Genomic DNA, 12,281 nt, shown 5'->3' on the forward strand with positions numbered 1-12,281 from the left:
TAATAAGTGAGTGTATATATTAGAAACTAATGAGATATTATAAGAGATTATAATATCATATCCTTGATGATCTCATATATAAAGTATATATGAACCATTCTTCTATAATTACACTCATCAGGAAATACTTGACATATTTGTCAAATGGGAGGAGAACATTTCAGTTATTAACAGAATAAAAATTTATTTATAAATTACCAAATAATCAAAAGGGAAAATATAATAAACTTACCAGAATATCTAGGATTTACTACCATAAATAGGATTTATAGCCACTATTAGCCTAGTTAAAACGAGAATACGCGTAGGCACATTATATAAAATTGATAAAAATAATACTTTTGAACTTTATACAGTTAAAAAGTTTTTATAACCTGAATTTTAAATAGATTAAATTACTTTGTATAAGACAATTTTCATCCATAACTCATTGGTTTATATTGACATTGACCTTATAATATACGATAAAAATTACTTGTAAGGTTTTAAAAATTTTAAAATTATTTTTTATATATTAATTGGTTTATATTGGAGAAGCTATATGGTAATTAAGATTGTTCAATTAAAGATGAATTTTAAATTCTTTATTTCAGATTAATTGTTTACAACATGAATCTTCTATGTATACAGTATCTATTGTCTCGGCAATTCTTTTATCTTGGAAGGTTAATAGGTAGAAATCCTAAATATTTTGTCATAGGACCTTTGTTGCTGACATTAATACTGGTCACCGGTTTGTTAAATATATCTGTAAATAGAAATTTGGACTTTCTTTTTACTGCAAGGGACGGAAGAGCAGAGCAAACTAAGAAATTATTAGAGAAATTTTTTCCTGTAAACACTTCCTCCTTTACAGATATTGTAAGAATAACAGCTTTACACGAAATAATATCTGTTCAAATTATTACTAAAGACGGAGGAAGTGTTTTCCGAAAGAAGGTGGTTAATGAAGTGATAAAATTCCATAATATAATTAAAAACATTACCGTAAAATGGAATAACCAAACGTATAATTATGATAATTTGTGCGGTAAAAGAAACGGAAAATGCGTGGAAAGTAGCTTTTTGAAATTAGCACCTCACGCCAATGAAATTTTATTAGGAAAGTTTAAAGTCAAATATCCATTAGATATGAACGAACACACCTTATTATACGATGAATACATATCATCTTTAGGTGGAGTGAAAACACTAGCAGACTGGACTTTAATAGATGCAAAAGGTTCCAGATTCATTTATTTCTTAGACATAAGTAACACCACTAAAACCGTACCTATTAATTTATGGAGGGATGCCGTTGCCGCAAAACTTAGAAATTTAATGTTTAAAACGGTAACTTTTTCTTTTTATAATCTTAACGATCTCGATGAAGAAGTTGCACGGGCTAATAAACACCTAACAACTCGCATACCTATTGTTGCTTTCACTGTAATGGTATTTTCTTTCATAACATGTATGACAAATGACTGGATAAGAAGCAAACCTTGGCTTGGAATTTCAGCATGCATATCCGCTGGTTTGGCAATTGCAAGTGGAATAGGATTAGTTTGTCACTTGCATATCGATTTTATCGATTTTAACATCGGTCTCTGTTTTATTATTTTAGGTAAGATGTTTATGTTTACTAATAAAGTACTAATAAAATATATTATATAATATGACATAATTTAATTTAATTAAAATTTTTCCAATACAAATCCTTAAATATTTTTTCCCAATTATAAATACAGAAGTTGCGGCTGAAGTTTTCGTGAACGTCGAACGTCGAGCGCCGCTTACAAGATAGCAGCGCTCGACGTTTGACGTCCACGTTTGAGAGATGAAAACTTCGGCCGCAACCTCGCTAATATGTAACTTTGACAAAGTATTTAAACAGATGTACTTTGTCAAATACTTTGACAAAGTATTTAAACACATAAAATAATATTTTTTTCTTTAAAAATAAATGTTATAGTTTATTATTTAATTAAAAATTTAATTTATATCGATTCATCTGATTTGATATAATCAAATTTATATTAGTTTTAATTATTATCATAGAAATTATTACTTGTATGATTGTTATCATAATTATTGCAAATACAGTAGATCCCCGATAGAACATTACAAGAAATTTTCCCAATTGCAGGTAATTTAATTGCTGTACGAAAAAGTACTGCCTATTTGCAAATATGTTATGAAATTAAGAGAAAACTGTGAAATTTTAAACATTTTTACTACGTAGATATATATTCATTACATCNCTTTAGGTGGAGTGAAAACACTAGCAGACTGGACTTTAATAGATGCAAAAGGTTCCAGATTCATTTATTTCTTAGACATAAGTAACACCACTAAAACCGTACCTATTAATTTATGGAGGGATGCCGTTGCCGCAAAACTTAGAAATTTAATGTTTAAAACGGTAACTTTTTCTTTTTATAATCTTAACGATCTCGATGAAGAAGTTGCACGGGCTAATAAACACCTAACAACTCGTATACCTATTGTTGCTTTCACTGTAATGGTATTTTCTTTCATAACATGTATGACAAATGACTGGATAAGAAGCAAACCTTGGCTTGGAATTTCAGCATGCATATCCGCTGGTTTGGCAATTGCAAGTGGAATAGGATTAGTTTGTCACTTGCATATCGATTTTATCGATTTTAACATCGGTCTCTGTTTTATTATTTTAGGTAAGATGTTTATGTTTACTAATAAAGTACTAATAAAATATATTATATAATATGACATAATTTAATTTAATTAAAATTTTTCCAATACAAATCCTTAAATATTTTTTCCCAATTATAAATACAGAAGTTGCGGCTGAAGTTTTCGTGAACGTCGAACGTCGAGCGCCGCTTACAAGATAGCAGCGCTCGACGTTTGACGTCCACGTTTGAGAGATGAAAACTTCGGCCGCAACCTCGCTAATATGTAACTTTGACAAAGTATTTAAACAGATGTACTTTGTCAAATACTTTGACAAAGTATTTAAACACATAAAATAATATTTTTTTCTTTAAAAATAAATGTTATAGTTTATTATTTAATTAAAAATTTAATTTATATCGATTCATCTGATTTGATATAATCAAATTTATATTAGTTTAATTATTATCATAGAAATTATTACTTGTATGATTGTTATCATAATTATTGCAAATACAGTAGATCCCCGATAGAACATTACAAGAAATTTTCCCAATTGCAGGTAATTTAATTGCTGTACGAAAAAGTACTGCCTATTTGCAAATATGTTATGAAATTAAGAGAAAACTGTGAAATTTTAAACATTTTTACTACGTAGATATATATTCATTACATCTTGAATCTGGCATTGTTTAGATTACTGTGACGATACTGTTGTCTAGTGTTCTCAATTGTAACACATGATATCAGTGCTTCTTTATCTCATTTATGCAAATTACTCTGCAAACGTGATAGAAAGTATTAAATTTTTTCATATTCTCTCTTTAATACTCTATATTAGTTTAAGAAATACTCGCTATTTTACGCGGGGGATCTTGGAACAAAGTACAGTAGACCCCCCTATAACACTGTAGATAAGTCCGTGTAATATGAATTCCATGTTGTACGAGTCACTTAGATTTTACAAATACGTGTGCCGGGCTACGTATTTGTAAAATCTAAGTGACTCGTACAACATGGAATTCATATAACACGGAATTATCTACAGTGTTATAGGGGGATCTACTTGTAGGCGCGTATAGCGTAAGCCCTATTGTACAAACTGTAATAATTATAAATTTATAAACTAAATTATTACAATAATTTATTTATTATGATTATATCGCTTCACTAAAAATATTAATTACAATTATATTGACATTTATAATAAATAAAACTGTATTAAATATTTAAAATAAATAAAAGCAATAACCATGGAATTTTTGTACACTTATATATTGTTATTAAATACAGATTAAAATTACAAATTTAAATGTAAATGTATTTAAAATAATATTCTTATTTCATTGCCTCATTTGCACTATTCAAATAACTTTGCAATTTAATTTACGATTTTCCTCAATACAGTATTAAAATTATTAGTTTAAAAATATCATAAAACTTTCTATGTTAATGTATGAGAAATAATTTAAAACATTAAATTATTCCTCATGTTTTAATGCTTAATTAATATTAATTTAATTTTAGTTTTGCAATTTAAATTTTAGAATATAAGATAATCGTTTCCTCTTATGTATCTAAACACTACTTTTTTAAATAGCGATTTATAACAGATAGGAGTATGTCTATATATATATATATATATATATAGATAACATTTACAATGATCATATCTGATAGATGAATAAAGTACATCTGTAACAAATACAATAATAACAAGATTAAAATTATGTAATAATTCTCTTTCGTGCATGTTCTTCGATTCATTAGCATATTATCTCAATAATCTTCATACAATAATAGCAGTTTCATGAAAAGAATTTCAATTCCATCAAAGCATCCTTGACCTATAAAATAAAAAAAAACTAAGTAAAATCTATTATAATATTCAACGTTTGATATTATCTAACATTTAAATTTCGAACGTTTTGTATAAAAGCGTTATTTATTTTATAACTTTTTTAAAGGTAAATATCCTATTCATAAGGATAACATATTTGATTTTGGGACACAGTATGAACCGTTAATTAACAGTAAGTTTTCATGCATTAAAACTTTCTACATAAGAAGGAAATTCCTATTTTCTACAAAGTATTTTTCCTTTATTACTTGTCTTTATATATGTAATATTTTATTAAAAAAAGTAAGTCCTAAATACCCTGCTAGGTATTACATATTCAATAAAACTATCAATACGTAGAAATCGTAAATTCTTTTCGAGAAATTCGAAAGAAAATGTTTAATTAAATGGAATCTCTGTATAATGGCCTTATGTGACCTATATTCTTGATAGATCAAACCTGCTGAAAGGAAAACGAACCGATAATTTCTTTAGTGTCTCTAGCTATGTCAATGACCCTCAAATTGAGTAAATTACTGATCTAGACTCAATTACGCAATAATAGAGTTGAGATGAAATGAATCACACAGCATGTCTGTTGAGAGTGAAAGAAACACGAACAAAGCGAATAGCTAGTATTTCCTACTTACTAAAATAAATGATGATTCATACATGTCAAGAAAACGTATCATATAAGATGTAATGAAGATGAGTTAACGAGTACGTCTAACATTTCTATAACTATTCTAAATTTAAATCGAAATATACCCTCATTTTTATTTATAAATACAAACCTAGCTTTATTCTATCATAAGACACACATCTCGTGTTAACACCTCTATCATATTCTTTATAATATTCTTAATAATACAGTTTATTCAGTTTAAATTTTAAATATATATGGTTCTATTTCGTATTAAAATAATATATAAAAGCTAAATATACAATTATATAAAAAATTATATGGATAAAACTATCTCAATCAAAATAGAGTTATGTTAAAAGATACATTTTATATAATAAAAATAATCATTTATATCCTTTATAGTTTATAACATTAAAGACATTAATAAAATTTTATAAAAAGTAGTTGAAATGTATTTTTATAAATATTTTCCTGTAGGAAAAGTGTTAAAATGGAATACTAANATATTAATTTAATTTTAGTTTTGCAATTTAAATTTTAGAATATAAGATAATCGTTTCCTCTTATGTATCTAAACACTACTTTTTTAAATAGCGATTTATAACAGATAGGAGTATGTATATATATATATATATATATAGATAACATTTACAATGATCATATCTGATAGATGAATAAAGTACATCTGTAACAAATACAATAATAACAAGATTAAAATTATGTAATAATTCTCTTTCGTGCATGTTCTTCGATTCATTAGCATATTATCTCAATAATCTTCATACAATAATAGCAGTTTCATGAAAAGAATTTCAATTCCATCAAAGCATCCTTGACCTATAAAATAAAAAAAAACTAAGTAAAATCTATTATAATATTCAACGTTTGATATTATCTAACATTTAAATTTCGAACGTTTTGTATAAAAGCGTTATTTATTTTATAACTTTTTTAAAGGTAAATATCCTATTCATAAGGATAACATATTTGATTTTGGGACACAGTATGAACCGTTAATTAACAGTAAGTTTTCATGCATTAAAACTTTCTACATAAGAAGGAAATTCCTATTTTCTACAAAGTATTTTTCCTTTATTACTTGTCTTTATATATGTAATATTTTATTAAAAAAAGTAAGTCCTAAATACCCTGCTAGGTATTACATATTCAATAAAACTATCAATACGTAGAAATCGTAAATTCTTTTCGAGAAATTCGAAAGAAAATGTTTAATTAAATGGAATCTCTGTATAATGGCCTTATGTGACCTATATTCTTGATAGATCAAACCTGCTGAAAGGAAAACGAACCGATAATTTCTTTAGTGTCTCTAGCTATGTCAATGACCCTCAAATTGAGTAAATTACTGATCTAGACTCAATTACGCAATAATAGAGTTGAGATGAAATGAATCACACAGCATGTCTGTTGAGAGTGAAAGAAACACGAACAAAGCGAATAGCTAGTATTTCCTACTTACTAAAATAAATGATGATTCATACATGTCAAGAAAACGTATCATATAAGATGTAATGAAGATGAGTTAACGAGTACGTCTAACATTTCTATAACTATTCTAAATTTAAATCGAAATATACCCTCATTTTTATTTATAAATACAAACCTAGCTTTATTCTATCATAAGACACACATCTCGTGTTAACACCTCTATCATATTCTTTATAATATTCTTAATAATACAGTTTATTCAGTTTAAATTTTAAATATATATGGTTCTATTTCGTATTAAAATAATATATAAAAGCTAAATATACAATTATATAAAAAATTATATGGATAAAACTATCTCAATCAAAATAGAGTTATGTTAAAAGATACATTTTATATAATAAAAATAATCATTTATATCCTTTATAGTTTATAACATTAAAGACATTAATAAAATTTTATAAAAAGTAGTTGAAATGTATTTTTATAAATATTTTCCTGTAGGAAAAGTGTTAAAATGGAATACTAATCAATTAACTTTGTTTGATTTTTCTTGATAAGAAAACATAATTGTTATATTGTAACCATAAAAAAGAAAAAAAAATACTTGTTTTTCTGACATTTTCCCTATCATATAAATATTTAAAACACAAGGATAAAATGTTTCAAAAAGTCTATTTTAAGCATTCATACTTAAGGTGTTAAAAAAAAATAAATTCTTTTCATAATAACGACATAAATTTTAAGCTTTAATATAAGAATAGTATTTTTAAAAATATAATCATTTTAATTAAAATTATGTAATAATTTAGGTACGGAAATTGATGATGCTTTTGTTATAATATCTGCATGGAGATGTACATCCGTAGAAGATACAGTAGAGAAGAGAATGGGGCAAGCATTTTCTAAAGCTGGTGTCTCCATAACTGTCACTTCACTTACAAATTTTGTCTCTTTTTGTATTGGTATGACCACTCACTTTCCTGCCGTTCAATTGTTTTGTGGTTATGCAGCATCGTGTATTTTCTTTACTTATGTATACCAAATTACATTTTTTGGAGCATGTATGGCATTGAGTGGATACAGAGAAGAAAAAGAATTACATTGTTTGACTTTCCGTCCAATTAAAGGTAATTGTTATTTATAGGATTACATAGTCTGTATAATAATTTCTAAAACACACAATTTCTAGTTCAAATAAAAGATTTTAAAAACCTATTTTCTAATTCCTCAAAATAGTAGACTACAGTCGACCCCCTATAACACTGTTGATTTTTCCGTTTTATATGAATTCCATGTTGTACGAGTCACTTAGATTTTACAAATACGTGAGCCGTTCACAGTCCGGCACACGTATTTGTAAAATCTAAGTGACTCGTACAACATGGAATTCATATAAAACGGAAAAATCAACAGTGTTATAGGGGGTCGACTGTAGTCTACTATTTTGAGGAATTAGAAAATAGGTTTTTAAAATCTTTTATTTGAACTAGAAATTGTGTGTTTTAGAAATTATTATACAGACTATGTAATCCTATAAATAACAATTACCTTTAATTGGACGGAAAGTCAAACAATGTAATTCTTTTTCTTCTCTGTATCCACTCAATGCCATACATGCTCCAAAAAATGTAATTTGGTATACATAAGTAAAGAAAATACACGATGCTGCATAACCACAAAACAATTGAACGGCAGGAAAGTGAGTGGTCATACCAATACAAAAAGAGACAAAATTTGTAAGTGAAGTGACAGTTATGGAGACACCAGCTTTAGAAAATGCTTGCCCCATTCTCTTCTCTACTGTATCTTCTACGGATGTACATCTCCATGCAGATATTATAACAAAAGCATCATCAATTTCCGTACCTAAATTATTACATAATTTTAATTAAAATGATTATATTTTTAAAAATACTATTCTTATATTAAAGCTTAAAATTTATGTCGTTATTATGAAAAGAATTTATTTTTTTTTAACACCTTAAGTATGAATGCTTAAAATAGACTTTTTGAAACATTTTATCCTTGTGTTTTAAATATTTATATGATAGGGAAAATGTCAGAAAAACAAGTATTTTTTTTTCTTTTTTATGGTTACAATATAACAATTATGTTTTCTTATCAAGAAAAATCAAACAAAGTTAATTGATTAGTATTCCATTTTAACACTTTTCCTACAGGAAAATATTTATAAAAATACATTTCAACTACTTTTTATAAAATTTTATTAATGTCTTTAATGTTATAAACTATAAAGGATATAAATGATTATTTTTATTATATAAAATGTATCTTTTAACATAACTCTATTTTGATTGAGATAGTTTTATCCATATAATTTTTTATATAATTGTATATTTAGCTTTTATATATTATTTTAATACGAAATAGAACCATATATATTTAAAATTTAAACTGAATAAACTGTATTATTAAGAATATTATAAAGAATATGATAGAGGTGTTAACACGAGATGTGTGTCTTATGATAGAATAAAGCTAGGTTTGTATTTATAAATAAAAATGAGGGTATATTTCGATTTAAATTTAGAATAGTTATAGAAATGTTAGACGTACTCGTTAACTCATCTTCATTACATCTTATATGATACGTTTTCTTGACATGTATGAATCATCATTTATTTTAGTAAGTAGGAAATACTAGCTATNTTGAATGTTGTCTTGAAATAGTAGTAGTACTGATTACAGACTGTGTTAATAATAATTTAGTGTGCATAAAAAGGCTGCTTGTTAAGTTATTAACAAGCAACAATGTTACGAATATTAAAGCACTTTTGAATCTGTTTATACTGTATAAATATAATTCTGTAATCGAATGTATCAATTTTTTTTTTTAGGTCGAAAGAAAGTTCAAGGAAGTCCAGAAAAACAAGAAATAGAAGATTTTATAATGGTCCAATTTAGAGATAAACTTGGAAGACTACTAACGTTTCCTTTTGTTAAATTTTTAGTAATATGTATATTTGTTTTAAATCTTGGAATTGGTATTTGGGGATTTTTAATAATAAGAGATGGAAATGATTATTCTGATTTATTCAATGAAAAATCATCTATTTCAATATATCAGAATGTTTTCTTTAAATATTTTAATAAATATTACTTCACTTTACAAATCATTATAGACAAACCTTTAAATTATGCAGATTTGGAAGTCCAGAATGCTGTTGATAAAACCATTGATAGATTCATAGAACATCCTCATATTGCAGAACCAAAGCTAATGTATTCTTGGTTAAAATACTATAAAATGTTTATGAAATTACCTGTGGGGAAATTTCTTTTAAAAGGATATAATATGACGTGTAAAGAAGAATTTTATGAAGGTTTACGAAATGTATTTTTACGTTTACCTCAAACAAGAGAATTTCAGGAAGATATTATTTTTAATGAAGATAATACGGAAATTATCAAGACACGTTTCTTTGTAACTTTACAAGATATCGATAATTCTCAAACTGAAATTAAAGTAATAAAAGAACTTTATGAAATAGCAGATAAAACTCCGATTCCAGTCAAAATACACAGTTTTACATTTCATTTACTTGAACAAGCTCTTCTTATCAAAAGAATAGTATATCAGTTAGGTCTTATTAGTGCAGGACTTATATGTTTATTATTCTTTATTTTTGTACCTAATATAACTTGTGCAATATTCATATCTTCTATAGTTCTATGTATTATATGCGAAACGATTGGAATGGTATCATTTTTAGGCGTCAAAATAGACATGCTCTTGTTAACAACATTAGTTCTGTGTGTTGGTTTTTCAATTAATTATCCTACTCATATATCTTTTTCATTTGTTATGGCCAAAGATCTAACTCCCGAAGAACGAGTCAGAAATTCTCTGTATGAAATAGGATTTCCTATGTTTCAAGGAACAGCTACTACTCTACTCGGGGTATCAGTTTTGCCCTTCGAACCTTATTACTCATCTATATCATTTTTTAAAATTATGTTTGTTCTTTCTTTGCAAACAGCCTTTCATGGAATGTTTGTAATTCCTGTGATTCTGAGCCTTTTACAATACTGTGATAAATCTCTAAAGGAAGAAATTGTTGATGGAGAAAATGTCGAATTAAATCCAGAATCGACTTCTTAGTAAATAAATTTCATTTTACTAATATTGTACAATAACGTGTATTGTAATTAAAAATAATATATAAAAAAAATAACTTAAAAGACTATTAACTATGTCATAATGTCTACGCCAAACAATAAAAGTTCTTTATTTAGATAGCATCTAAAAAGGTATTTCAAGTGGCAATCAATTCAAAAGCTTACAATATAATTTAAAAGAAGAGAAAATACTCCGGCTATTTGTTAAAGAGCAATCAAAAATAAGTGTTTTGTAATATGTATTTATTTTTAGAACTAAATTAATACATTTTATATAATAAAAATAATCATTTATATCCTTTATAGTTTATAACATTAAAGACATTAATAAAATTTTATAAAAAGTAGTTGAAATGTATTTTTATAAATATTTTCCTGTAGGAAAAGTGTTAAAATGGAATACTAATCAATTAACTTTGTTTGATTTTTCTTGATAAGAAAACATAATTGTTATATTGTAACCATAAAAAAGAAAAAAAAATACTTGTTTTTCTGACATTTTCCCTATCATATAAATATTTAAAACACAANGATGTTTTCAACGATCAGCGAACCTTGTTAACGCAGTCACATTAAAAATAGCTCATCCCATCAGTGGCCGAGTGGATAAAACCACTAAACACTGGTAGTTGGTAGCGGGTTCGGGCCTCGTCCATGACCACGTAGAATTTTCCGGGTTTTCTTCACGTTTGTAACACTCAAAAAGGGACCAGTTTTCCATAAAAAAATTCCCATTCCATTTGTGTTAATTTATTTTGTTTTTATAAATATCAATTATTTTACAAAAATAGTTATAAATTTTATATAAATCTTTTTTACTCATTTTGTTAAAGTTTTTTAACAATTCTATTAGCGAGTTGCATTTATAAATTCGAGTTATATCATAGTGTTCACGAATATCTCTTAATTTTGGACATTTTAATATTAAATGATAAGGTTGTTAAGTCGTCGGAGTTACATAAAAAACATTTTGTTAATAAACTTATATAAGTGTTGTTAACATACAGCGAATATTTATTCAAACGAAGTTGTGCTATAAGTTCGTTTTACATTCAAATTTACCGAATACAACATATATGACTGAACTGATGGTATTTCAAATACAATATATCCAAGTACCATGAATGATATTTACTAGCAAGTAGGGAGAATTGATCTTTGTTTATGGATTGTGCTATAGCTGAGTTCAAAAGTATTGAGTAGCCTGTTTTCCAATCTTGAATGTTGTCTTGAAATAGTAGTAGTACTGATACTCCAAAAGAGTTGAAGATAGTTTCCAATTTATTATGCCATAGCTGTTTATTTATTTGAAGTTTGCTTTGCCTGATGTTTTCATGATATAAAGCAATCAAATTGTTATCACTATTGAATTTAAGTCTGTAATAAAATTTAATGATTCGTTTTAATATAAACGAGAATAACCATATACGATTGGTTAAGAAGAAACAATCTATGTTCTGTTAACAACTCAATTAGGTTTTTACCCAATCTGTTGGTTTGTTTATCTTTCGAAAGACGTTTATTAGATATATAGAAATTGGCACCTTTATATTTTGAATCTATTAA

At 26.3% G+C, this 12,281-nt stretch overlaps 1 protein-coding gene across 1 annotated transcript; it reads left to right on the top strand.

Moving 5' to 3' along the window:
• Positions 1-591: 591 nt before the first annotated feature.
• LOC111634000 (patched domain-containing protein 3-like) lies at positions 592-10,685 on the top strand. Its single transcript, XM_023378668.1, has 4 exons — positions 592-1,606; positions 7,385-7,702; positions 9,434-10,497; positions 10,577-10,685. Exons 1-4 carry the CDS (start codon positions 610-612, stop codon positions 10,595-10,597), a joined length of 2,400 nt encoding a protein of 799 aa, XP_023234436.1. The 5' UTR covers positions 592-609; the 3' UTR covers positions 10,598-10,685.
• The last annotated feature ends 1,596 nt before the right edge of the window (positions 10,686-12,281 follow it).

Source organism: Centruroides sculpturatus, unplaced genomic scaffold (genome assembly GCF_000671375.1).
Source record: "Centruroides sculpturatus isolate CEXI.00-Female unplaced genomic scaffold, Cexi_2.0 scaffold826, whole genome shotgun sequence".
NCBI classification, from domain to species: domain Eukaryota; kingdom Metazoa; phylum Arthropoda; class Arachnida; order Scorpiones; family Buthidae; genus Centruroides; species Centruroides sculpturatus.

Coding starts and splice junctions, on each gene's coding strand:
- LOC111634000 (XM_023378668.1), top strand. CDS start 610: ATGAATCTTCTATGTATACAGTATCTATTGTCTCGGCAATTCTTTTAT. Junction 1,607..7,384: donor TCTCTGTTTTATTATTTTAG/GTAAGATGTTTA, acceptor GTAATAATTTAG/GTACGGAAATTGATGATGCT. Junction 10,498..10,576: donor CAGCTACTACTCTACTCGGG/GTATCAGTTTTG, acceptor CTTTGCAAACAG/CCTTTCATGGAATGTTTGTA.